The following is a 25775-nucleotide window of genomic DNA, read 5'->3' as shown; positions in this document are numbered from 1 at the left end:
AAAGCAGAAGTAGGTGAAATTACCTGTAATATATTTTATTTTAACACACCCCAAATATTGTCATTTCAGTGTGTAATCAACATGATAAAACCTAATGCAATAGTTCACGTTCTTTTTTTCATGCTAAGTCTTTAAAATCCAGCATGTGTTTCAGGCTTGCAGCGCATCTCATTGTAGAGCCAGCCACATTTCAGGTACTTCATGGTTGCAGGTGACTACGTACCAGGGAGCCCAGTTCCAGGAGAGATGTGTCTTTAACGTCTCCCACTGGGATTATGAACTCGGCTGTTACTCCTTTTCTATTTCTGTCAGTTTTTATGTATTGACATTTTGAGGTTATGTTATTAGGTACATTCAAGTTTAGAATCCTCATCTTCTTGCTAGACTGAACTTGTATCAGTATGAGATGTTCTTTTTTATTGCTAGTAATGCTTCTTTCTTTAGACACTATTTGACAGTGATGTTGCCACGTCAGTTTTCTGTCCGTGTTAGCTTGGGTATCTTTTACCTTCACCTGTCTAAAAGACCTTCCATCTTAACATGTACCTCTGAATAGTGTATAGTTTTCACTGGAATCAGTTTGAGTATTGGCTCTGTTTATAATGTTGATATTTCAGTGTGTAGACACCATGTTGCTGTGTGATTTCTGTTTGTCCCACCTAGTCTGTGTTCTTTGCTCTTGCCTTCTTTTAGAAGTATGAAGTGTTTCTCTAGTTCTGTGCTCCTCTGTCAGGTTGTTGGGTGTACATTTGCAGACACAGCGTGTGTTTTACATTCAAGTCTAACTTAGTACTCTTACTGCCTCCCTGACACGACTGTTTCCTCCTTGTCACTGTCACACTTTAAACGGTTAGATATATTTTTGGCATTAACATCATTGTTTTGTAGAGTTAGTATTTACCCTCACAGTTACCTCATTGTTGGTCTTTACTTGTTTTTTATATTTCCATCAGAGACTACTTTTCTTTTTCCCAAAGCACTGCCTTAATATTTTTTTTTAGTTCATGTGTGTGGGTGATGAGTTGTCTCATTTCCATTTGCCCTCAAAGTCTCTATTTTGCTTTCACTTTCGAAGAGAGTTTTTGTTGGATGTAGAATTCCAGGTTGGTGGTTATTTGTTTTTCAGCATTTTACAGATGCCAGTCCATTATCTTCTGACATCCTTGTTCTTGGAAAGTCAGCTCTCAGTGTTGTTGTGCCGTTAAAAGCCACACCCTTTTTCCTCTGAGTGCTTGAACATTTGCTTCTTGCCTTAGGCACCCGCAGAGCTGCTGAAACCAATGTGTGGTTTTCATTTTTGACTCAATGGTCTGATTCTTGAACCAACTCTTACCACTGTCCCTGTCAGTCAGTTCAGTCGCTCTGTGTCTGACCCGTTGCAACCCCATGGGCTGCAGCACGCCAGGCTTCCCTGTCCATCACCAACTCCTGGAGCTTGCTCAAGCTCATGTCCATCGAGTCGGTGATGCCATCCAACCAGCTCATCCTCTGTCGTCCCCTTCTCCTCCTGCCTTCAGTCTTCCCCATCATCAGGTTCTTTTCCAATGAGTCAGCTCTTTGCATCAGGTGGCCAAAGTATTGGAGCTTCAGCATCAGTCTTTCGAATATTCAGGACTGATTTGCATTAGGATTGACTGACTGATTGGATCTCCTAGTAGTCCATGGGGCTTTCAAGAGTCTTCTCTGACTCCCTAGTTCAGAAGCATTGATTCTTTGGCATTCAGCCTTCTTCATGGGCCAACTCTCACATCCATACATGACTACTGGAAAAACCATAGCTTTGACTAGATGAACCTTTGTTTGGCAGAGTAATGTCTCTGCTTTTTAATATGCCGTCTAGATTTGTCATAGGTTTCCTTCCGAGGAGCAAGCATCTTTTAATTTCACTATCTGCAGTAATTTCGGAGCCCAAGAAAATAAAGTGTGTCACTGTTTCCACTGTTTCCCCATTTATTTGCCATGAAGTGATGGGGCTGGATCCTATGATCTTCATTTTTTGAATGTTGAGTTTTATGCCAGCTTTTTCACTCTCCCCTTTCACTTTCACTTTCACTAAGAGGCTCTTTAGTTTCAACCCCTGGAGGCATTTCTTATTCCCCTTTCTGTCTTTTCTCCACCACGAGGGTCCCCATTTATAGTTTTTAACAACATAGTTTAACAACAGATTCCTTCAATACATTCTATCCCTTTTCCCTCTTATATATATATTGTAACCGATCCGTCCTTCAGTTCACTGATCGTCTCTTCAGCTACATCCAATCTGATGTTAAGCCCAGAGACTGAGTTCTTAAATTCAGTCACTGTTATTGTAAAGTTCTAGATTGGTTTTGATTCTCAGAAATTTTTCCTTTTGTCAAGTATATTTTTGAACAGGTGACATTTGCATCTGATACCTCTAGCATACCTCTGATACGCTGATATATATCTCATACCTCTGGATCTGGTTCAGTTCTTTTTCTCTTGGTCCTGTTTGTTGTTACACCCTCTTTTGCTTCTTTGGTTGCATGTTGGACATTATGTTTGGAAAACCCTAGAGGTTCTGAGTGATGCTGCTTTCTCCAGAGTTTCCTCTGACGCAGACCTCCAGTGGGGACAGAGCTGTCTGTTCACTCAGGGCCTGAGGGACTTGAGGCTTGGGGGTCCTTTTAAGCTCAGTCTCAGCAGCCTTCACCCACCTTCTCCCCCGACCCCAGGGAGGAGCTTTCCAGCGTCTCCAGTGTCTGGAAGCCTGAGGTGCCTCCCAGGGCCCCACGTTCTCGGCAGGTCCTGAAGCCCACCGTCTCTCCTGAGCACCAGGAGGTGACTGATAGTCAGCGCTCAGCCGGTTTGGGCAGAGTGTTGGGTACGTTTTCTGAAATCCGGACTGACTCGTCAGGCCTGTGCTTGACTTTTTGTCTCCACAGCCCAAGGAACCCTCCAGAGCTGTGTGAGCCAGCCCCCTCTGCTTGACTTTTTCCCCTTCCTTTTCTTCACAGAGTCAGCTTTGCTCAGATGCCCCGAGGGAACGAGCGGCCCTCTCAGTCTCCAGCTCCCTCACTGAGCTTCGCTTTTGTTTGAAATCTTGGATTGTGGCTGCCTAAGGACCTCTTTTAAACCTTATTTAGCTTTTCTAGCTCTTGGTAGGCTGACCTACAAGATGCTTGCGTCTGTCACTGGAAGTGGAGACACCCTGGGGGGGGGGGGTCTTCTGTCATCTGAAGCCACATGTAACAGTCACAATAATTGTCTTGATCAAGTTTATTTGATACCAGGGAAAACAAGAACCAGGGGTCCTTGCTTGGTACCCATGGCTGTGTTTCTGGTCAGAGTCCCCAGCTTGCCTGGGCTGTTTCAGTGCCACGTGAACTTGGGAAGGAGGTGGAGCAGGCGGCCCACGCGGCCTGGAGACAGAGGAGCCGGTCTCCCCTCTGCCCTTGCCCCTGGCGGCCCAGGGCAGGCCTTGCATTGCCGGGCTGCTGGTGGTGGAGGCCAAGGCTGAGGAGGGAGGGGTTACGTGACCTGTATTCTGTGACATGGTCACATGTGGGTTTTCTTTTTCAGTTTGAAAAAATGACTGCTTTTAGTCTTCCCTCCAGTTTCACTTTAAGGTGGAAAATGAAGATTTTATTCGTAAAGTTGAGCACAGTGACCTTACAGTCTTTTTGAAAGCAACAGTTGATGTTTTAAGAACACATCTCAGAGAACTCCAGTAGATAAAGCTAAAAAAAGAGAACGTGTTCAGGGTGAACTGCGGGCAGGACCCCAAACTGTACCCTGTCTCTCCCAGAGTGTGTAATTGCTGAGATGGGTGGATATAGGACCCAAAGCACCCTGGGGACCGAGGTCCTCAAATGACAGCAGAGGGCCGGGCTGAGCCAGGAGCAAGTGGCCTGTGCCCTGGCGAGTGGAGAACCGCGAGGGTGGGAGTGGAGCCAGGAGAGGGGTGGAAGACTCAGGCGGGGTCTGGGAGGTGCTGGCTGTCGCGGCTCGAGGCAGGGACACCCCTGAACCTCCACCATGCAGTCCCCACGGGGCAGAGTCGTCTGGCAGCCGAGGGTCGAAGTAAAGAGGGCGAGTTCACAGCAGGTTGAATGAACCCCTGTACCCACTGTGGGTTCATTTTAAGTGCCTGGAGTGAGGTTGGTCAAGCCCTTGCTGAGCTCGAGTGAGGGAGTCCGACAGGGAGGACCGAGCTCAGGGTGAGAGTGAGGGGCAGCTAGCGTGGTGAGTCCTCCTCAGCTGAGTGGGTTCTGGGGACGCCCTTGAGTTCAGGGCTGCCCTTTCAGTAGCCTCACTGGAGCCTTGTTTGGGGGGTAGAGGGGGCAGAAGCCCACTTAGAAGACGTGCTCATTCCCAGGGCTGGTGGTTTCTGAAGGAGTTTATACTGGTTGGTTCGACTGTGACCCAGTACCTTGCAGGGTCGTGTTTGACAGGGGGCCTGAGCTGTGGGCACAGCCTGCCTTCTCCTGCACTCCGCACTCAATTGTTGACTTTTTGGCAGCCCCTCCCCCCTCTCTGCACCCTTGACAGTGGACCTGAGCCCAGCCCCCCTGTTGCCACGGAGCCCCTTGTGACCGAGTGGGTTCCAGTTCTGGGCTCCTGGGAGATGTGCTGGAGGCGGAGCCTTCATGCCATTTGGTGGTCATAGTGTGAGAGCAGTGGTCATAGTGTGAGAACGGTGTGTGTGAGAGTGGTGTGTGAGAGCAGTGTGTGTGAGAGTGGTGGTCGTAGTGTGAGATTGGTGGTGATAGCTCGGTAGCCGAGGTATCCTACCGTGAAACAGCGGTTGCCCCCGAGTCGGGGGCTGCCCCTATCCGCGAGGATGGGTCGCAGAAGGGCCCGCCTTTGGGCGTTATTCCAGCGCTGCAACCCCAAGGCAAAGGCGAAGACTAGGAAGGACTTGGCCTCGGCCCACGTCCTGGAAGCAGAGCAGCCTGAGGTGAGAGCAGCCGGGGGCTGAGCCCGTCAGATTGGCCCTCACCCGGCGAAGCATTGGGGTTGTGTTTCATTTTGTTAGCATGGTTGTGGGCCCTGCCGGCCAGGGCATTCTGGCCTTAGTGGGCAGGATCGACCCCAGCAGGTTTACCTTGTAAGAGGTTGTGCAGTTGCTGCATGGAGGATGGGCGGGGGCCCCACAAGAAGGGAAACACTGGCTGGAGAAGTCACTGGGGCACATGGACTGAGCTATAGAGTCAGTCCTTGAAGCAGAAAGGGTAAGGCCCTTAATGTCTCCCTTCTTGCAAAGAAAGGATATACGGGCTGGAGGAATCTCTGGGGCATGAGGATCGAGCTAGAGAGTCAGTCCTTGAAGCAGAACGGCTAAGCCCGTTAATGTCTCCCATGTTACAAAGCACAGACCAGTGTGTCCAGTATTTTAATGACAGCTACCTACTGCTTACGTGTATGACATACACCCTCATAGCTATACATGTCTACTGCATGCCTCTTACAAGTGCTGGGCACTGTTCTGGGTGCTGAACACTCAGTATGTAGTAGGGGATACGTAGCCCAGGATTTTTTTAATTTCTGCAAAGAAAAATAGAAGAACGAAAGACTCCGTGTGGTTCAGTTTGAGCAAGTTCACCACGTGGATGGCCCCGCATGCACGCAAATTGTGGTAAAGTACATATAACATAAATTTAACATTTTAACCGGTTGATTGAATGACTGGGTGGCTTCTGTGGAGTCAGGCTAACAGATGGCTTTGAGGTGCCATCCGCCTTTTTCCCAGAGGAACACTCCAAAGCCTCGTGGCCTTGTAGACCTTCTTTTTTTTCTTCACTTTCCCCAGTGGCTCCAGGTCTGTGTGTCGTTTAAGAATCTCTTTATCCACTTTGTTGTTAGGTTTATGTTTTGGAAAGTTTCTCAAATGTCCCTGGGTCTTGAGAAGGCAGGCTTGGATTCCAGGTTCTCTCCTGCCACGTGCCTGCCAGGTCGAGGTGGAGGCTGAAGGCCGGTCTGAGTTGTGGTGGTCTGTGTGGTCTTGGGGTCAGTGGACCCCTCTTCTCTGGAGGGGCATGGAGATCCTTTGTGTGGAGCCTGGAGAGACTTGACAGGGTCAGTCTTCACAGTCTCGCTCTCTTTTTAATTTATGTTTGCATTTAGTTCCTCATTTAACTGTTTTCTAGGAATTTCCAACTCCCGAAGGATACACCTACAGGGAGCAGCTTTGTAAAGCCAAAGAGGAAATCGCTCAGCTGAAAGCTGAAAGAAACAACACCAGGGTCAGTAGGGGGATTCTCACGTGTTGACATTTGCCCCGCGGGGGTCACCGCTGGCCTCCGTGTGCTGTCTTTAACCATTGTCTGATTTTCAAGTCATTTTCCACATCTTCCCACTGAACAGACCAGGGTGGATCAGTTCTGGGTTCTCATACCTTGCTTCAAATTTCTGATGAGAGCTAATGTAATTTTAGTACATATGAGGGGGGAGTTCTCTTAACTTACATTTTTGTCCACGCTACACTTTGTGTGGGATCTTAGTTCTCTGACCAGGGGTTAAAACCCATGATCCTTGAAGAAGTGTGGAGTCTTAACTACTGGACCCCTGGGGAAGTCCACTCTAACTTTCGACTGAACTGGCAGGATTCCGACGTGCCTTAGCATGTTTCCGGCTATAGCGTGAGGCTGAGAGGAGTTATCGGCCCGGAGTTCGAGCGTGAGGTTGAAGGTGTTCCTTTGGCCCTGCCCTGCAGCTGCTGCTGGAGCACCTGGAGTGCCTGGTTTCGCGACATATTCCACCCGTCGGGATGACAACAGGCAAGCGGCAGGCGCAGTCCCCAGCCGGCATGAGGAGTGAGGTGGAGGTGCTCAGGGCGCTGAAATGGCTCTTTGAACACCACAAGGCCCTAGACGAGAAGGTACCAGCCATCCGGCCGTCCTGGATTTGTACACTTGCTGCCTTGTTAGGCGGATGATGCACATATTTATGTAACTAGTTGACTTTTGAGCGTCTTGAATTCTTGTATATACTTTTTTTTTCTGTAAGAATTCAGAGTTTTATATGGTTAAAAAGCGTTGCCTGCATACATGCTCAGTCGTGTCCGAATCTTTGCAACCCTGTGGACTGTAGCCCACCATGCTCCTCTCTTCATGGGGCTTCCCAGTCATGAATACTGGAGTGGGTGGCCATCTTCTACTCCAGGGAATCTTCCTGACCCAGGGATCGAACCTGCCCTCGTGCATTGGCAGGCGGATTCTTTACCACTGAGCCACCTGGGAAGCCCCCAGTTAAAAAGTATTAGTTGGCATGAATGTCTCAAGATTTATTATATTCTGTATATCAATTTGCAGTTAAAAACTGGGTAATAATTAATTTAGGAGACATTTTGTTCTCTCAAACTTAGAATTTAAAGCTGTTAACAAGCAGATTCTCTTGACGTTAAGATCAATGAGAGACATTCAAGGTATTCTGTGACAGTATCCATGTATTAGGGTGAGTATACACCTAGAATGTACTAACGTATATACACACATCAACACACAGTGACTCGGCCCCTTTTCTTTGAGTTGAGAGCGTGATTACGAGTAGCACTCGAAAGGTGTAGTTTGTTAGAAGAAGAATTAGGTGCCACACATAAAGAGGTAAGTTTGATCAGTCTTTGTGTAATTTCCGTGAAGGGTTTGTCATTTGAATCCTTTCATTTTAAAAAAGAATGAAGGCTGTAGTGGTGGGCATCAGATGTTATTTATCTTTCTGATTGAGGACCCGCCCACCAGGGTTATTTTAATGACTAGTAAACTAGACTTGTGGCTCAGAGTTGCAGGATCTCTTAAGTACCCCTTTGTCCAGTAGAAGACAAATTCTGACTCTAATCACCTGGTGGTATTCGGGATGGATAGCATCACCATGTATTTTCTTTTTATGTTGTGTTTTCAGTTTAGAGTTGAGTTTTCCAGGTGGAGTTTTGCTGTCTTTACTTATTTCTTTACTCTGATTCAATTTTTTTGGTTTTAGCAGATGATTCTTTCAGAGGAGAATAACCAGGAAAAGATACTAACGGACAGGGTGCTTGATGTACATCATGAGCAAGAAAACATGCCAAGCGCCAGTGGAAAGGCAAGTCCTTGGTCTCGCTCTCTGTCTGGTTCTCGTCTTACCATCCAGTCTGTGCGGGGCTGTTGGGACCTCTCACCGATGCACCATGTAGGTCTGAGTGGCCACGAGGGTCCTGTGAGCTCCCAGAGCGCAGAAGGCAGTTTTGACCTCACAGATTGCCCGGAAGTACTGTGTTCCCTCCCTCCCAAAACCAGGCTGTGTAAGGCTTCCTTTCCCCCTTAGAGACCCTCCGACGGCTCTCTAAGCCACAAGGAAGACATGGTTAAGAAGATGGAGCTCCAGGAAATCATAGAGAGGCAGTTGCGGGAGCAGAGCCAGATGGAGGAGCGCCTGGCAGCCCTCTCTGCCCACGTGAAACATCTGGAGGAGGACCTGGACACGGCCAGGAAGGACCTCCTCAAGTCCAAGGACATGAACAGAAAACTTGAGCGGGAGGTCTGCGAAGTGAGTGACTGCAGCTGTGTCTGTTGTCCTGAGGTGGAATGTGGGTTTCTTGTTCTCCCGGGGATCTCAGCCTTGGGATGGCTGCGTGAGTAAGAGCAGAGCACTGGACAGACCACAACTGGCTGCCTCCCTGCCTCCGCGTCGAGGTCTCTGGGGTAGAAGAGGCCTGGTCCAGGCGGTCCGTTGGCAGTGGACCAACATGAGGGCAGCCCTGACACTGTGCCGCACCCTGGGTGTGGACTTCTCATTTCCACAAGTTCTAGGGGGCCCACTGTGTTCCTTTTTTAAAAATTCATTCATCCATTCATTCATTTATTGGCGTATAGTTGCTTTACACTGCTGTGTCAATTTCTGCTGTACAGCAAAGTGAATCAGTCAACTATCTATCTATCTATCTATTTACGTGTCTGTCTCTCTTTTAGATTTCCTGCCCATTTGCTTCACCACAGAGCACTGAGCAGACTTCCCTGTGCTGTACACTAGGTCCTCACTCGTTGACTTTATGTGTAGTATCAGTGCTGTATATATGTCCACCCGAGTCTCCCGGTTCATCCCCGCCCCCCGCCCCCCGCAACTGCCTGTCGAATGTGTTCCTGATGATGCTGAAATTTGCTTCTGATTCACTCAGGCGAGTCTGGTGACACCTGTGGAGCCTGTTCTCTCGGAGAGATGGGAGCATGCTGTGTGGGCTCTGCTGAGGCAGCTTGCCTGGCCATCTTCTCGAGTTTTCTGAGGTTCCGCTCCTTGAAGGGATGTGTGACAGTGATACCGGCGGTCAGACAAGTCGAGTGGTGTTTGCTCACCCTCAGATCCTCAGGCCCGAGCTGTGTAACCATGTGGAATCGTGATGTCTCTGGCGGTCATGTCTGCGGGTGTCCTGATTTATGAGAAACTCCCTAGCGGTCACTGTGAAAACAGAGAGTGCTGGGGACTCAGGCCTCTTCCTGTGAGCCTCGCCTCTCCTCTGTGCACAGACAGACAGCACCCACCCGGCCCACCCCTCCCCCGTGAGACCGTCTCAGAGAGAACCCCTCCAACATGTGGTACAGCAGGTGTACTTGTTTAGTAGCTTGGTGTGAGTAATTCTGTGTGAGAACTCAAAACAGAAATATTTGCACAGGTTTGCATAAGCTATTCACACTACTCTTTGGCAAAAGGAGATTAGGTGGCAGAGTTTAATACGTATAGAATTCTAGAAAACGCATTTTCAAGACCTTTCACTTTTAAAGTTAGGACTTTGCCCACATTGGTTACTTAGTGACCAGGGAGGGACCTGAAGTGGATTTTGAAGTGGCGGACAGGAGTTGTACCAGCAGCAAGTTCTGGTCCTGGTTTGAGCGTTTCATCCATGTGGTGTAACTCTGCTTTTGAAGAACTAGGCTTGAGAAGGCTGCTCCCAGTTGTGTACAATTTGACTTCTGTTTCCACTCGTTAATATTCTACTTTAATTCTGAGGAAATTGCATGAGACTTTTCCAACTTTCACTCGAGGAAACGAGCCTCAGAGCTCCCTGTTGGATCTGTTGAAGGTCCCTCCTTGTGGTGGGTCAAGCCCGCCTGTATGGTGTAGCCGACAGAGGTCCTGACTTCATGCCAGATACCTTCCCTCCTGGAATTCTTGGAATAACAGGGTAGTTTAGTATACTTTTCGTTTGCTGTTTGGGTTTATGATGTAGAAAAGAAGCTTGGTAAACCAAGTGGCTGGACAGAACGTTAAGACAGATGGGTGCCAATCGTGACCTTTGGGATAGGTGCATTTTTGCTCACGTCCGAGAAAACTGCCGTGTCTAGGACTTTCATTCTGAGGACGTTAACTTTATGTTTGATTTGAAACTTAGGACGACATCAGTAATAAACTTGAAAATGAAGTTGCAAATAAGGATTCTAGGCATCGACAGGTAATGGCTTTTATGAACCGTGTCTGACTTTTATAGTAGTGAATTACTGAGGAAGGAAGGTAAAGATCTTTTCATGTGACTCCCACATTGGAAATCAAGTCCCAGTGTAAAGTTCTTATGACCCTAAAATACTGTGTTCAAAAGTGTGGATGTACATCATGGTAAATCAGCTGTACTGGAAGGAAATACATTTTTAAAAAATTGCGGGTGACTGCAACTTACAGGTTTGAATTATTCGGGACTTGGTTTAACCATTTTGTGGAATTCCATTCCTGACTCTTTTGTTTTACTTGAAGGTGAATCTGTTGGCTTGTTAGAGTTGTTACCGAAAGAGTAGAGAGCAGCAGGGAACTTCACGGCAGCTGGCTGCCTGTTGGGAACTGGGGTCACTGTGACAAAAGGCAGGGTTAGAGCTCCGGTCTGATTAGGGTTTGTACTTCCTGTGGTGTGGTGAGCCTTACTCGCTCCTGTTCCCGAGTGGTCTCAGATAATCAGGACTTAACCAGGAAAACCAAATCTGGCTTCTCCAAAACAAAGTGAGTCAGTCTGGTGTGTGCCAAAGTGTATCATTGTCCCCACCCCAAAAATAAAATACTAGAAAGCCATTGAAAAGTATGATGGGGAATGCTAATTAAAAGCATCACGATATACAAAATAATGGCTGTAAAAGGCAGATCAGAAAATACTATGTACCATATGCTATTGTTTTCTGCGGGTTTTAAAGCATAGCATATTGTTTGTGTACGTACATAGAGGAATACGCACACAGAAAAAGTAAGAAAGCTGCTTAGAAACAAATGCTAACCTCTCAGGAACCTGAGCTTATAGATAGTTTAATTTTTTTTGTTTTTTAAAAAAGAATCTGTCTAAATGTTCTACATTGAAAGTTTTTCAGTGTAAGAAGATCTGTTAAAAGAATAATCGTGCATTTACAAATACTAGTTGACTGGCATTTCACCAGGCATGCTCTTATCAGGTCTGTATTTCAGAGGAGATGAAAGCCATATTTTGGCTTACACGCCCGTAGCCATCTGGGGTCGGTAGGGTTCCCTCTAAATGATGATTCTGGTGATATTTTAAGAAGGGTCTGTAGTGAACCCTTCTTCCCGTAACTTGTCGATAAGAATGAATAAGATTCTACAGATCTTCTTTAATATAGAAGAACTTTTTTTTTCTTTTTTTTTTTAAGATGTCTTTGGGGAATGTTTAGGAAAAGCAAATACTCTGGCAGGAGGCATTCTGCTCACTGAGACCAAGCCCAGGAACACTGAGAGAAAATTCACCCTGAGGGAGCTTCCGAAACAGAATGAATCCACTAGACACGTGCATTTAGGTTTTGTCTCAGCTTACTTAAAGCGACAGTGGCTACACCTCTCGGCCTGTGTTGATCCTCTGCTCTCCCTTTGTAGACAGAGGATAAGAACCGCCAGTTGCAGGAGCGCCTGGAGCTGGTAGAGAAGCTGCAGCAGAGACTGCGGAGGGCAGAGACGCTGCCCGAGGTGGAGGCGGAGCAGGCGCAGAGGGTGGCCTCGCTCTCCAAGGTGCTGCTCTGGGTCCCTGGGGGGCGGGCACATGGAGGGCCTGTTCCCCTGCTCTCCCACCGCGCCCCTGCCCGTGCTGCTCAGTCCACACAGGAGCGCAGACGTGGGGGTCGTGCTGCCCGTCTGAGATGGGAGCGCTCCCTGAGTGTCAGGCACGCCCCACTTCTGCGTCATCCCTACGTTAATTTCCCTCCAGTTTTGTCCCAAGTTGTGTGTGTGCCTAGGACGCTTCAGCTCCGAGTCACTGCTGCTCAGAGTTCAGTCAGCCACTCAAAGCCTAGCAGGATAGAGACCTAGAAAAATCCCATTCTCGTTTAAGAGATGGCCAAAATAGCTCTGTAATGAACACAGTTTTAAGTTGTTATCCATACACTTGTTAAAGAAGTCCCAGCAGGGCACGTGCAGACCCGAGGCCCCACTCCCCACTCGCCGTCCCCAGAAGCCCGTGGGTGAGAGGCCATGTCCTTGGGATGTGGCGCTGCTGGGGGCACCGACCCCATTGCCAGCCAGCCAGCCACCCTGTCCTTCTGACGGGAAAGGTGTTGCCCTGCGCTGCCAGTGGGCACTGGCTGAACATAGAGAGTCGGGCCGGGTCTGTGCTGACGTGGCTGTCGGAAGCCTTGCCAGGAGCTCAGTGAGTGCCTGAGGGGCCATCACGTCGCAGGAGGCTGCCGGTGTCCGGTGCTCACAGACCCTCCCAGAGCAGGGTCACTAACAGCCGCCAGGGGGCACCCTTCTGCCTGTGATCTTCCTCTCCAGGCTTGGTTTCTCCTCTCCCCTGGCATCTCTGCTGTCCATCCCCAGTCGGCCTTGTAGTCCGACCTTTTGTCTTCCGGAAGCTCTACCACTCAGGAGGCTAAACGGTTCGAACTTCCTTCCCAGCTTAGGAAGGGAGAACGTGTGCCTCGGGTTTGCCGCTGTGTGCTGCCCACGCTGGATCGCCACAGGCAGTCAGAGGAGGGAGTGCAGCGGCCGTGGGTGTGGGGCCTTGGGCACGGGGAGCACGTCTCCTCTCACGAGCTGGTCACCAGCATCCTCTGTGAGCCATGTGTCACACACGAAGCCGCGCAGGCTGTGTGAGCAGGCATGCGGGCATGCCCCCGGCGAACCCAGGGCCCGTGGTTCGCACAGAGCATGGCCCGCTTGCCGCCCCTGCGATCACAGCCCGCGTGCTGTCAGGACAGGGTTGTTGTGAGCGGAGCTGACGCTGTTCTTGGCCGACAGGCAGGAGAGAGAGACACAGCAGCATCGAGGATAGGCTGTGCCAGATGGAGGCCCAACTGGAGGCAAAGAACAAGGAGCTGCAGCGGGTGCCTGTGCTGACAGGGAGGCGGCGTCTGGGCAGGAGACATGGCTTGGGCAGGGGCCAGCACTGCCTTTCTCCACCAGTCCCGTCTCTGGCATCGAGTGTGTGCCTGTGTGGCCCCATCTGCTGATCCGGGCACCCACCTCCTTGGGAGCAGGGCCAGAGGTGGTCGCCCATAGGCAGTGGGTAGGAGCCAGGGCTTCCCCACATTCAAAGAGGCTGCTTGTTGCTCTGACCAGCCAGTCCGGGGAGCTGCTTGGGATACAGGTGGACCTCCCAACTGCCCCTCAGACAAACCTAGGGGTGCCAGCCTGGGGCCCATGAAACTGAAGGCATGGCACCCAGGTGTGGAGCCTGCTTGCCTCGGACGTGGCGCTGGAGTCCCACATGCCAAACCGCTGGTCCAGACACGGTGTGTGTGTAGGATGGCTGCCTCTAGACAGGAGAACCGCAGTTGCGCTGCAACAGAAGGCACGTCAGGAAAGGGTGATGGTGGAGGCTCACATCACCGAGTCCTGAGAGAGGTTTCCTGGAAAGGTTGGCCACACGGCAATACAGACCATCCAGGAAATGGAGTGGGGATCCCGGGTCCAGCCTCACGTGTCAGTACTGTCCCCACCATACCTGTGTTCTTGGGCCTGGACTGCAGAGCCTCACAGGCGGACTTCCAGGGGGCAGTGGTTCTGACTCCCATCGTGAGACCCGCAGTGAGGCGCCCTCCCCGCTTAGGCAGAGAGCTCAATATCTCCCGATCAGGGGTGCACTTCTTACTTTCATAACTGCTGCTCAGAGGCTGTTGAGATCGGGATGCTGTTTATGACTAGACTAAGCCAATTCAAAGTCAACTTTTGTTTTGCTTTAAAAATCTTTGAATGCCGATGCCTTATTGTGGAAGCTGTGACAGATTTTGTTTCCTTGGGCTCAAAAATCACTGCAGACGGTGACTGCAGCCATGAGATTAAAAAATGCTTGCTCCTTGGAAAGCTATGACAAACATAGACAGCATATTGAAAAGTAGAGACATCACTTTGCCGACAAACCATATATGACAAACCATATACTCAAAACTATGGTTTTTCCGGTAGTAACGTATGGGTGTGAGAGTTGGACCATAAAGAAGGCTGAGCACTGAAGAATTGATGCTTTCGAATTGTGTTGCTGGAGAAGACTCTGCTTTAACAGAAAATAAACTTTTTAAATGTATTACGATGGAGAATTGCAAACATGCACAAAAGTGGATGGAGTAGTATAATAAATACCCATGACCCGTCCCGTCAATTAGTCTCAGCAATTTCTCATACAGAGCCAATCTCAAATAGATCGTTCTTTTGTCTTCTCTCCATTTTTTTTTTTAATACAGTAGGTCCTAAAACAGCTTTTTAAACCTTGAAATTGATGCTCATCTTACAAAACACAGACTTGGCAACTTTGTTATTGCATTTAAAAATTGCTTGAGGTAATTATTTCCAGTTTTTTAATATGAATTTTCATATTGGAAAAGACCCTGATGCTGGGAAAGATTGAAGTCAGGAAGAGAGTGGATGACAGAGGATGAGATGGTTGGACGGCATCACCAACTCAGTGGAAATGAGTTTGAGCAGATGCTTAGCAGAAGTCGAGTTCCATTTTCCTTATGGCTAATCCACTGCTATAACACGTATAGCACTTCTTGTTTTGAACACTGAATGTGTTTGCATTATAGATGGATGTAGAGTGTGTGGCTGTTGTGTGTGGTTCAGAATTCTGAGTAGTCCTTTCAGGGATCACCCAAAAGCTCAGACAAAGCGTGAGCCATTCACGTGGACTGTGCTGTGCGTCAGAAAGATAATACGAGCCACCTACACAATCTAAAATTTCCTAAAAACCAACGGGCTACTCGACGTCCTTCTTTCACCACGAGTCTTGAAATCCTCTGTGTGATTTCCACATCGGGCTTTGCACCAGCCTGTCTCACGTGCTCAGGGGCTGCACGAGGCGAGTGACTGCCGTGGCCGACAGCACAGAGCTTCCAGGTTGAGTTGAGTGACTCACAAACTTGGCCCGTTTGACTTGTTTTACCCCATGAGCAAGTGAAGTGGGCTGTAGAGGAATGAATGTGAGGAATGCAGGTGAGCTCCATGGAGACAGTTTAAAGCAGTGAGAGGAGGGAGGGCAATAGAGTGAGTCGTGTCCCCCTGACCCGAAACCCCCGCCTGAAGTTTAGCTTCTCTCTACAGACTTCATCGTTGTTAATGGCTTGCCATGTTTCCTCCAGAGAAACCTTTTCTACACCTGAGATGGAACTTCCTCCTCATTATGGTTTATAAGGGTTAATATTGTTCTGAGTGTTTCTATTTGCTAGGGACTCTTAGAGAACATTTTCTCAGAATTACAATGTTGGGAGTTGATACCTACTGATGTAACCTGTTCTGCACATTTTGGTGCAAGTCACGTTACATCCAGAAAGCAAGCGGTGCAGGCTGTGTCATTTACTGTTTCGTAGGACCAGCTGATTCTAAACCTGGAAACCCTGAGAGCCGAAGTGGACCAGACGAGACTGCGAGGGGCTCCCTTCCACCACAGGTAGGCTGCTCCCCCAGGCAGCTCCCCTCAGCGCTGTCGAGTGTGACAAGGGCCTGTCTGGTGTGTGGACAGTATGACGGTGTTGCTCATGGTCGCACCTCAAGGAGCCTGTAGCTTCGTGGCCAGCGAGAGGGAAGAGACAAGCATCGTTCCTTAGGGTCAAAATTGGTACCACGGAGTGGTCGTCACAGGATTGACAACACTCAAAACCACAGCAGAGGTTTGGAAATAGGGGGCCGACCAGTTGGTATTTGGGCGTATTCATCTGAGGGGCCTGACAGACTGTGACGCTGACGTTTCTGAAGAGTCGCAGAAGGTTAATGACCTGTAGTCTTTTGACTGCGGTGGGAGGAATCACCTGGCTTGTGAATGAGGAGAGCAGATTACTGAGCATCCTGATTTTTTCTTCCTCGTTGTTATAGGGGCGGTAATTCTTATTAAGTATTTAAATGTTTCTTTGGCTTCTTCACGGAAAATGGTCACAAGTGAGAGATAAACTTTAGCAAAGGTTATTAAGTGCTTACTGGTGACATTCATTCATCTGTAGGAAATGGACTACTGCTTGAATCCTGACTTAGGAGACAGTTTGGAGCCCATATGCATATTTCTGTGTTTGAGTGCTTAGGGGATCCTCGCAGTCCAGAGCCCCCACCCAGCCTTCTTCTAGAGAAAAGGAGATGTCATTTGAGACAAAGGCAGAGCCAGAAACTGGTCCTGTGTCTGAAACCATGGTGGGTGGAGTTCAAGGAGAGCACGTGCCCTGCAGAACAGGAGGGGACGTGGCCGGACTTGGTGGCAGAGCTCCTCCAGGGTGAGGGGCTGGGGCTGTCAGAGGTGGGGAACCCCTGCTCCCAGGGTGGACGAGGTGAGTGTGAGGAGGACTGCGTAGACAGTGGAGGAAGAGGAGGTGGACACGGCCTCCTCCTCTTGGGGGTTTTTGGGTAACGAGGAGGGACCTGGTGCCAGGAACCGAGGCCTGACACAATTGGGGGCTTCAGATGGAGAAGCCTGGGGCCTGGTCACCAGTCCCGTGTGTGTCAGTGAGAGTGAGAGACGAGAAGAGGAAGCAGCCGCGGGGCAGGAGGAGCCACTGTGCTCTGAAGACAGTGGGCCACAGCGGCTGGTGCGAGGGAGGGGTGTCTCCAGGAGGCAGCTCTGGAGGGGTCACAGCAGTGACTTAGCAGCACAGGTGGGGCCTCAGAGTGGGGCTTGTGGGCAGTGTGGGCTGGGTGGGGGGCACTGTGCTGCCTCAGGAGGGAGGGAGTGGGGACTGAAAACTGGCTCACAGGCAGGGCAGGCATGGCGTATTTGGTGGGACCTCCCAGAGGAATTGGTCACCTTGTCTCTGAGACATTCTCCCGGAGGAAAGAGCTTCGGGTGAGGAGGGGGAGAGAGATGGAGGTTGCACCCCGCGAGGGGACTGGGAGGTGATGGTTGGGGATTGACCCAACCCGGAGGCCTCTGTGGCCCTCAGAGGACCCTCGAGGGTCCCCAGTCCACAGCGGGACTGTGTCGTACCCCCCACTCAGTTCCCAAGTGTGCTCTAGCCCCAGGCACTTGGGTGGAAGTGGAGCAGAGAAGGGAAAAGTTCTGTCAGGAGGGAGGGTAGATGGGAGGGAAGACAGGTGTGGCTCCGGGAGATTCCAGATTTCCATCTCCTGTGCAACACAGTGTTCCTTGCAAAACCGTCGAGCAGAGCAGCGTGTGACCCTGAGCAGGCTGAGCTGGTGGTTGGCCCTGGCCACTCTGCAGACATATGGGGTGTCCTGTCCTCGGAGGAAGGCCCTGTCTCCTGGGTTTAGGGACTTCTGCACATGAAGGCACCACCCTCGTCCCAGAGACAAGACTGAGCAGAGCCCGGGCGGTCCTGCAGTACAGGCGGCTCACAGTCAAGGCGGGGCTGCCCTGCCTCCCAGCAGGCCCCTGCTGAGTGAGCTCCTGGCACCCGCAGGCCCAGGCCTTAGTGCTCAGGGCCTGAGCATCTGTGCTGGGCCTTGTTCAGCCCAGAGTCTGGTGACACGCTCACCTCTGCTTTAATGGGAGACACCAATGGTGCTCAGCTCCGAGCTGTGGGTCCGAGGCTTTTCTGCTGCGGGTTGTCTGAGGCGCCTTTAAAAGCACTGAGAGCGGTGCAGACAGTGTTCCAGGCAGACCGGTGATTGTGATCCACAGACTTCCCGTGGGAAAGGGAGGTCAGAGCAGGCATGGGCCAAAGGGGAGGTGGGGTGCCAAGGGGAAAGCAAAGCAGGTGCACGCCCTGCCCTGGAACTTGAGAGTGGGCTCCAGGGGGACCCTGGACACCCCAACCCCAGACAGCCGGTCCTGTCCTAGTCAGCTCCACACCCTCGCGGCAGCACTGCCTTCTCCACATACGGGAGTTTTCCAGCTGCTGGGGATGAGCCCTGAGTGTCTGCAGAGCAGCGGGCGGCCTGTTGCTATTGGAGCCAGGAGGGCAGTGCCCTCCCGGGGGCCCTTTTGCTGTGAAATTGCTGATCTTCCAAATGGACAGGCTTTGGCTCGTCTGACAGAGTGAGCTCTCTTTTCTTCTAACAGCACTCTTCTTCCCCGTGTGTTTCAGCCGACCCCACTTGGGCAGCGCCCCGGACCTCAGGTTCCCTGTGGCGGACCGGCCGGCAGACTCCTTGGGCAAAGGGGCGGTGCTGCGGTGCCCCCAGAAAGGCCGGCTGGCAGCGCTGCACGATGAGCCATCCGAGGCAAGGACCCCGCCGCCCCCTTCCCATCCCTGGTGGGCACCTTGTGAGGCACCTGCCCCCTCACACTGTGGTCCTGAGGTGGGTTTGGAACAAAGCGCTGATAGATTGCTTTACGTCTCCCCATTTTCCTTTTTCTGGCTAAGAGTTTACTTTGAAGGCATGCTTTTTTTCCTTAACCAATTTTGATTATTTGTGGCCTACTGTGAGGCCCAGCATGGTACTAATTAGCACAGTTTTGAAATCGTCCTACGAGTAAATGGATACACATATCCATCAGCTTATAGTGAGAAGAATTCTCATTGGGAGTTTAAGTGCCTTTATCTTTTCGCCTCATTCATGCCATGTATTTGTTCATACATGTCTGTGTTTTGAGCTTCCACATTCAGTGAGCAGTTAGTTTGGGCCAGACATGGTCAGAAGTAGGACTCCAGCAGTGAATTAAAAACCGTGTGTGTCCTTTATCCACTGCTACGTAACGAATCATTGCAAAGCTTAGTGACTTCCCAGGGAGCAGCTCACAGTCTCCAGTGCCTGTGCATTCTAGCAGGCAGGCCTGGTTCAGGGCCTCCTGAGGGCAAGGGAAGGCCCCCCAGGGCTGGATGGCAGGCTTTCAGACTCACCTGGCTGCTGGGGACAGGCCGAGGTCCCTGCCGTGTGGCTTTCCCATGGCCTGGCGCTCCTCGGAACACCCTCTGAGAGCGAGAGTGCGGGGTTTAGCCCGGGGCCTTTCACGCCCTGGTCTCAAGGCCGCACACCTTCACTTCTGTTTGCGAGAGTGAGCTGCGAAGTCCTGCCTCGCTCAGGGGCTGAGCAGGAGTTGCCCCTTCTGCCTCTTGAAGGGAGGAGGATGGAAGAATTTGTGGACCCCTTTTTAAACCCGCGCAGCCTGTTGAACAGTAATGAGCAGGGAAAGGAGACCAGAGTGCCTGAGTTGTCCAAGGAGGAGGGGATGATCGTGTGTAAACAGGGTGGCCAGTGAGGTGACACCAGGAGGGTGACCTTGAACCAGAGACCCAGAGGCAGGAAGAGAAGTAGCCACTCGGAGATAGAAAAAGGGTCATGTCAACCAGCGGGGACAAGGGAGAGAGTAGGCCACATCAGGGAGGAGCCTGGGCTCAGGCCTGAGCAGCTTGAGGCCAGAGCCTGTTTCCTGAGGTGAGGAGGGCTGCCGGGGCGGGGAGCTAAGAGCCAGGCCTCAGCCCTGTTGAGGTGGACGAGCCCATTGGGTGTCCCGGGGACGTGTCAGGAGAACAGCTGAGTGTTCCGGCCTGCATCCGGGAGAGACCTCATTCAGCTCAGGGTGGACTTTGGGTCGTGGGCATACAGATGGCATTTAAAGGCACGAGCACAGTAAAGTCACCAGGCGGGTGCTGGTGGAGAGAGATGGGGTGCAAGGGTAGGGCTGTGGGGCATCCTGCATTCCAAGGTTGAGAAGGGGCGCAAGGGACTGAGGAATAACCGCAGGGAGGGCAGGGCCTAGAGCCCAGGGAGAGACATGCTGGGGGCTGGGGGTGGCGTGGGGGAGGGCAAGGAAAGGAAGGGGCTTGGTAACACGGGTTCCTCGAGCCCCCGGGGATTGCCCTGCAGGGCGGGGCTCACCGCCTGCTGGCAGAGAAGTGGAGACCTGGCGGGGAAGGGGACCATAGAGGCCACTCCCAAGGAGCTTTCAGAGACCCTCAGTGGGCGCTGCAGGGAGCCCTGGAGGAGGAATCTGCTGGTTCCCCTTGTGCGATTGGAAGGCAAGAGAAATGAGAGGACATGCCGACCGGGCTGATGGGGTGAACCCATAGGCAGCTGGTTCGCTGGAGCAGAGGAGGAATGATGGCAGGCAGTCCCGGAGCCAGCGAATGGGGTAGCCCAGCCCTGAGGCGGGGTTGTGATGAAGACAGGAGGCTAGGGCACTGGACACAGGGGCAGGGAGCCAGCAAGCCAGCACCTCGAGGCTGCCCCTCAGTTCCTTTGAGGTCCTGTCTGGGAAAGAAGGCAGGACCTGGGTGACAGTGTGGCAGGGGGGACGTTTTCCGAGAGAAGGGTGTGAGGTGTGAGAGCGGGAGGGTGGCACGGGGCCCCGCTGGCACTATCCCGTGTGTCTCTGATGACAGAGCCACCCTTGCAGTGCGAGGAGCCATCCCCCAGAACAGCCCGAGGGCCTGTGTCCCTAGAGGAGAGCCGCAGAGGGGCTGGCCCTCCCGTCTCCTGGCTGCCCCTGCTTGCGCCTCTCTGTGGGTGTTCAGACCAGCCTGGGAAACGGAAGACTGGGAGCCTGCGAGGACGGCACACTCTGGTGAACTGGTACCAGTGATGACCGCTGATAGGGACCCAGTGGCTGCCGAGCTGAAGGGTTCTTTTTTCTTATTTTCCTCCAGCCTGGCTGATGGAGGCATGGATGTATTTTTGTAATTTTCAGTTTCTGTCTCTGACTCCATCAGCCCACCCTTGTGAATAACCTCATAGGATTGCCTGCTGTCCACGCTGAGACCTGAGTGTCACCAGGCCATCTAGGAACTGGATTCTCCCCCTGCCTGTTTCTTGAGTCCTGTTCGCTTAAGAGATGGCAGTGTCTCATGAGCATGGCCCATTTATCCAGAGTCAGGGCTTCCATGTAAAATTGGGTTCAGTTCCTGATAGACTTGAGCTGCCCTGAATGTCGCTGATGAGACGTGGTCCTGTCGTGCCCAGGTGCAGACCCCAAAGGAGCAGGACTGGGAGCGCACACAGCAAGCCAGCATGCTGGCCGATGTGGCCCAGGCGTTTGAGAGTGACGAGGGCGTGTCTGACGACAAGGGTGACAGGGTCGCCCTCTTCAGCTTGGCCACTCAGCTGTCGCCCGGCAGGCAGGCTGATGCCAAGACTCTGACCGTGATGATGCAGGAGCAGCTGGACGCCATCAACGAAGAGATCCGGTGGGTGATCCTGAACTCAGCTCCCCAGAAACTCGGTTTCTCTGAGTAGCTGTCTTCTCCTAGGGACGTCTGAGTGTTCCATAGTAAGAAACCTGACCTCAGGTCTGCTTCAAGAATTTTCAGTTTTGAGATGGCCCTTGATTACAGAGCTCGGTCAGCCAGGGCATTCTGTCCGTGGTGTGGTGTCAGCACTCTGGGGGCAGGGGGGGGCGTTGTGGGGTGTCCCCGCTCAGCTCTGAGCCCCAAGGTGAGTGAGGTACCGAGGCAGTGTCCCCTGCAGCCCGTGGACCCTCCTGTGTCCCTCAGAGCCCCCCATGTTCTGGTGAAAAGCCACCTGGTGAAAGCTGGGGTTTTGGGGTTGGCAAATTCCCACTCAGATCTGCATTTTCCTTTTTAACTTAATGCAGTGTGAAGATTGGCTTGTTGTAAGACAGTGGTCCAAGGACGTGTGTTTGAGTTTTTCTCATCTCATCAGTATATTTAAGATGTTTTCTTTAGACACCGTCTTGGCAGTTATAACAATTTTCAAAGCAGGATAGAATCCAAAGGCCTGCCTCGTGGTGAGCGGGGGGCCTTGGGTCTGGGTGCAGCCAGGTGGCTGGGGGCCCCGAGGCCTGCCTGGTGCCACACCCGCACAGCTATGCCCATGTCCCGAGTCCATGTTCAGAGTGGCCGCAGGCCGGTGACCCTGCACAGGACCAGGCAGAGCTGCTGCTCAGACTGTTCTCATCACGTCAGCCCAGTCCGAGGTGCCTGTTCCTGTTGGCCGAGTGGGATGCTCCAGGGGAAAGGCAGGGGGTGAACGGGACAACCAGCAAACGCAGGTGGTGTCGCCTGCCCATTTGACGCCAAGACAGACAGCTTTGTGGGCCGTGTTTGAGCACAGACGAGCTCAGAAAGATGGTCTTTCCGCATCCCTGCAGGAAGTATGGAACGGTTATATATTAATATTTTTATTTTTACAGCAAGTTGTCTGGTAAAAGTGATTTTTCCTTATGCGACAAGTTGACTTGATGTAAATGGTCAATTCTGTCCATCAACTTGTTATCAACAGTGAAAAACTTTCCAGATGTATGAGTAGAAGTGAAGCTGGAGAGTTTACTTCCTGTAAGAATCTTGTATTTTAATTTGAAAGTCATTTTATTTGCATAATCATGTATTTAAACTGCTATATAAAAACATCCACCACACATTAGGGGAGAAGAGCAGAAACTGTGAATTCTAGGCTAATGCAGCACATTGACATGAATCCAGGAACTCACACAAAGCTGGTGGAGAACCTCATCAAGTGATGCGTTTGTATATATACAACCTTTAAAAAAAAAAAAAAAAAGATCAACTCAGCACTTCATCTGGTCTGGAGACTTGTGTTTAGAAACTGCAGCTTGTTTGTGAATTGCTGTTTTGATTATACAGAGTTCCTGATTCCCAGTGGAAAAGACTTGAGGCACTGACGTGCATCTCTGCCCTGAGAGCAGGGGAGGTAAGGGTTGTCAACTTGAGGTATCTCTTCACAGGAAAGAGAGTTGCCACCAGGGCGCCTTCAGAATGTTAGAGTAAATAAGTGAAATCAAGTGTGAATGATCAGGGCCAGTTTGTAAGACTCAACGCTAAGTTATTCTAAGTTTGAGAATATTCAAAAGAGGAAACGTAGAACCTTTTGGCTGAGATGTTCATTGAGCAACTGTTTCTGGAATTTGCTAATCATGACACAGAATGCCAGCCCAAATTTATTGTCCAGATAGGTTCCTCTGCTGACAAAGGCAGGTGACGTATTTTATTCTATTTTAGGTTGATCGAAGAAGAGAAGGAGAACACGGAGCAGCGGGCCGAGGAGACTGAGAGCAGGGAGGGCAGGGGGAGCTTAGGCAGCCTCCGTCGTTTTAAATCAGTGAGCTCCCTCAACCTGCTTCCCACCTCCTCGCATGCTGGCTCCTGCCCGCCCCTGCCCAAGCCCAGAACGAGGCGGCACAGCCTGGCGCAGGAGGGAGACCAGCTGGGCATCATGACTCTGGTATGTGTCTGCCTCCTCCCTGCCGCATCCCTCCCCCAGCATGCTGTTTTTTGTTTGTTTTTTGTTTTTTCTCTTTATACCCAGAAGAAAATCAGGTACATTTGCTACGCTCAGAGGTCTAAAAGTTTTTAAACCGCCTAGTCTTTAATCATTCCACAATGGCACAGCAACAAATTAGTCTTGATATTTGGACCACTACTTAGCATGTCATCATGAACTCAGCCAGAGTCTGCCTCTGTAACGTTGGGCCTGGCCTGTGCTGGGCACAGCAGCTGCAGGGAAGTTTCTGTTCTCAGGGAGCAGAGAGCTTCCTGAAAGTAGCCATAGGCAGCTCTCATGGCATGGGAAAGCCGTACAGCACATTCTCCACTGGGGATGCCTGGCTGCAGGGTGCAGGGCATGCGGTGGGAACAAAACCAAGAATCTACACTGGTCTGCTTGCTGATGGACCTGGCCACGCGCTCAGTCCAGCTCTGCGTGTGAAACCAGGTTAAAAGCCCAGGGCCCCAGGGCTGCAGGGAAGACGTTGGGCTGCCTCAGTTTTCTGAGTCTAAAACTGGGATGACGACCTAGGGCTTTTGGTGACAGAGTGTGCGGCTCTAAAGCACATGTTCCAGCTTTCTTGTGTGTTTAGCTTAGGTGTTGTGAGTGTATTGCTGTTTACCCCATGAAATCACGTGTACAACATTCTGCTTTGTAACTGGACTTGTATTGTCTCTTTTTTCTGTTACCACCCATTTCATGTTAGCTGCATTGTTAGTCAGCTTATAATTAAATTAACCGTGAATCATTTTAGCGGCCTGTGAAGTGGTAACCAGTCCATTTTGTGGTCTTTTGACACTGTTTTTATAATTGGCATCATTGGCTAATTAGTTGATATTTAAAATTCTTTGATGATTTCTCTGTGGTTTCATGCTTGATTTCTTTCCAAATATTTGGAAAAAAACAGTTTTGTATGTTTTCCTTGCTGTTGGAGTTCTCTGACAGTGTGTCTGCTTTCATCATTGGTTTTGATTCCCTCTCTCATCCTGTTGTCTGCTTAGTCATCATGAATCCAGATCCCCCCCAGCCCCCGAGGCTGTAGTTTACCCATCCATCTCCCGTACCCTGTCTCCTCACTTGCTCTGGTCATAGCCGTTCTGTGGTCCACAGCGTGTGTCCCCTTAGTTGGGTTTGTGCTTTGTCTTCATGTGTCATTAAATGGTGTTTTTCCCCCATAGCAGTAAGTTGAATTGGTGTATCACTGTGCAGTTACAGGAGAAGGCAATGGCAACCCACTCCAGTACTCTTGCCTGGAAAATCCCATGGACAGAGGAACCTGGTAGGCTGCAGTCCATGGGGTCGCACAGAGTCGGACACGACTGAAGGGACTTAGCAGCAGCACGCAGTTATAAGCATAATATATGTAGATGGATCCTAAACTACATATCATGTGTAATTCATAAATGAGATTGTGCTTACATGAAGAAATGATCCTCTTAAGTGTAGAATTAATGGACTTTTAGATATGCAGATGACATCACCCTTAAGGCAGAAAGTGAGAGGAACTAGAAAGCCTCTTGATGAAAGTGAAAGAGGAGAGTGAAAAAGTTGGCTTAAAGCTCACCATTCAGAAAACTAAGATCATGGTATCTGGTCCCATCACTTCATAGGAAATAGATGGGAAACAGTGTCAGACTTTATTTTTTTGGGCTCCAAAATCACTGCAGATGGTGACTGCAGCCATGAAATTAAAAGGCGCTTACTCCTTGGAAGCAAAGTTATGACCAACATAGATAGCGTATTCAAAAGCAGAGACATTACTTTGCCAACAAACGTCCATCTAGTCAAGGCTGTGGTTTTTCCAGTTGTCATGTATGGATATGAAAGTTGGACTGTGAAGAAAGCTGAGCATCAAAGAATTGATGCTTTTGAGCTGTGGTGTTGGAGAAGACTCTTGAGAGTGAGTCCCTTGGACTGCAAGGAGGTCCAACCAGTCCATTCTAAAGGAGATCGGTCCTGGGTGTTCATTGGAAGGACTGATGCTAAAGCTGAAACTCCAGCACTTTGGCCACCTCAAGTGAAGAGTTGACGCATTGGAAAAGACTCTCATTCTGGGAGGAATTGGGGGAAGGAGGAGAAGTGGAGGACAGAGGATGAGATGGCTGGATGGCATCACCAACTCAATGGACATGAGTTTGGGTGAACTCCAAGAGTTGGTGATGGACAGAGGGTCCTGGCATGCTGCGATTCATGGGGTCACAAAGAGTCAGACACGACTGAGCAACTGAACTGAACTGACACAATATCCTTTCTGTGTTGGTGCTTGTATTTAAGACTGTAAATCTCATCAGCTTTTGCACAGTTAATGTCTCTAT

General features: G+C 50.6%; 1 protein-coding gene, 1 long non-coding RNA gene and 1 pseudogene across 3 annotated transcripts in view; 2 read left to right on the top strand and 1 right to left on the bottom strand.

Moving 5' to 3' along the window:
• LOC147343332 (uncharacterized) overlaps positions 1–8015 on the top strand; it is a 30918-nt gene extending 22903 nt beyond the window's left edge. Inside the window, exon 2 of the long non-coding RNA XR_015156052.1 lies at positions 6108–8015. This is a non-coding gene — a long non-coding RNA (uncharacterized LOC147343332). The remainder of the gene's footprint in view (positions 1–6107) is intronic.
• A 100-nt stretch (positions 8016–8115) lies between these two features.
• On the top strand, positions 8116–24209 carry LOC147343330 (liprin-alpha-1-like). Its single transcript, XM_086379655.1, has 8 exons — positions 8116–8202; positions 8260–8481; positions 10319–10378; positions 11788–11919; positions 15708–15787; positions 18366–18579; positions 21181–21404; positions 23196–24209. The coding sequence occupies exons 1-8, from the start codon at positions 8116–8118 to the stop codon at positions 23548–23550; spliced, it is 1374 nt and encodes a 457-aa protein (XP_086235781.1). The 3' UTR covers positions 23551–24209.
• On the bottom strand, positions 11967–13919 carry LOC147343331 (uncharacterized; annotated as a pseudogene). Its single transcript, XR_015156346.1, has 4 exons — positions 13850–13919; positions 13369–13505; positions 12937–13091; positions 11967–12852 (listed from the first exon to the last, which is right to left on the bottom strand). The product of XR_015156346.1 is annotated as an uncharacterized LOC147343331 (transcript).
• Positions 24210–25775: the final 1566 nt, after the last annotated feature.

This window comes from Bos grunniens, chromosome 27 (genome assembly GCF_055505025.1).
Source record: "Bos grunniens cultivar Pamir isolate PY7600 chromosome 27, Bosgru_T2T1.0, whole genome shotgun sequence".
In the NCBI taxonomy this organism is placed as follows: domain Eukaryota; kingdom Metazoa; phylum Chordata; class Mammalia; order Artiodactyla; family Bovidae; genus Bos; species Bos grunniens.
The sequence above is the reverse complement of the archived record's forward strand: the minus strand, read 5'-3'. Positions and strand labels throughout refer to the sequence as shown.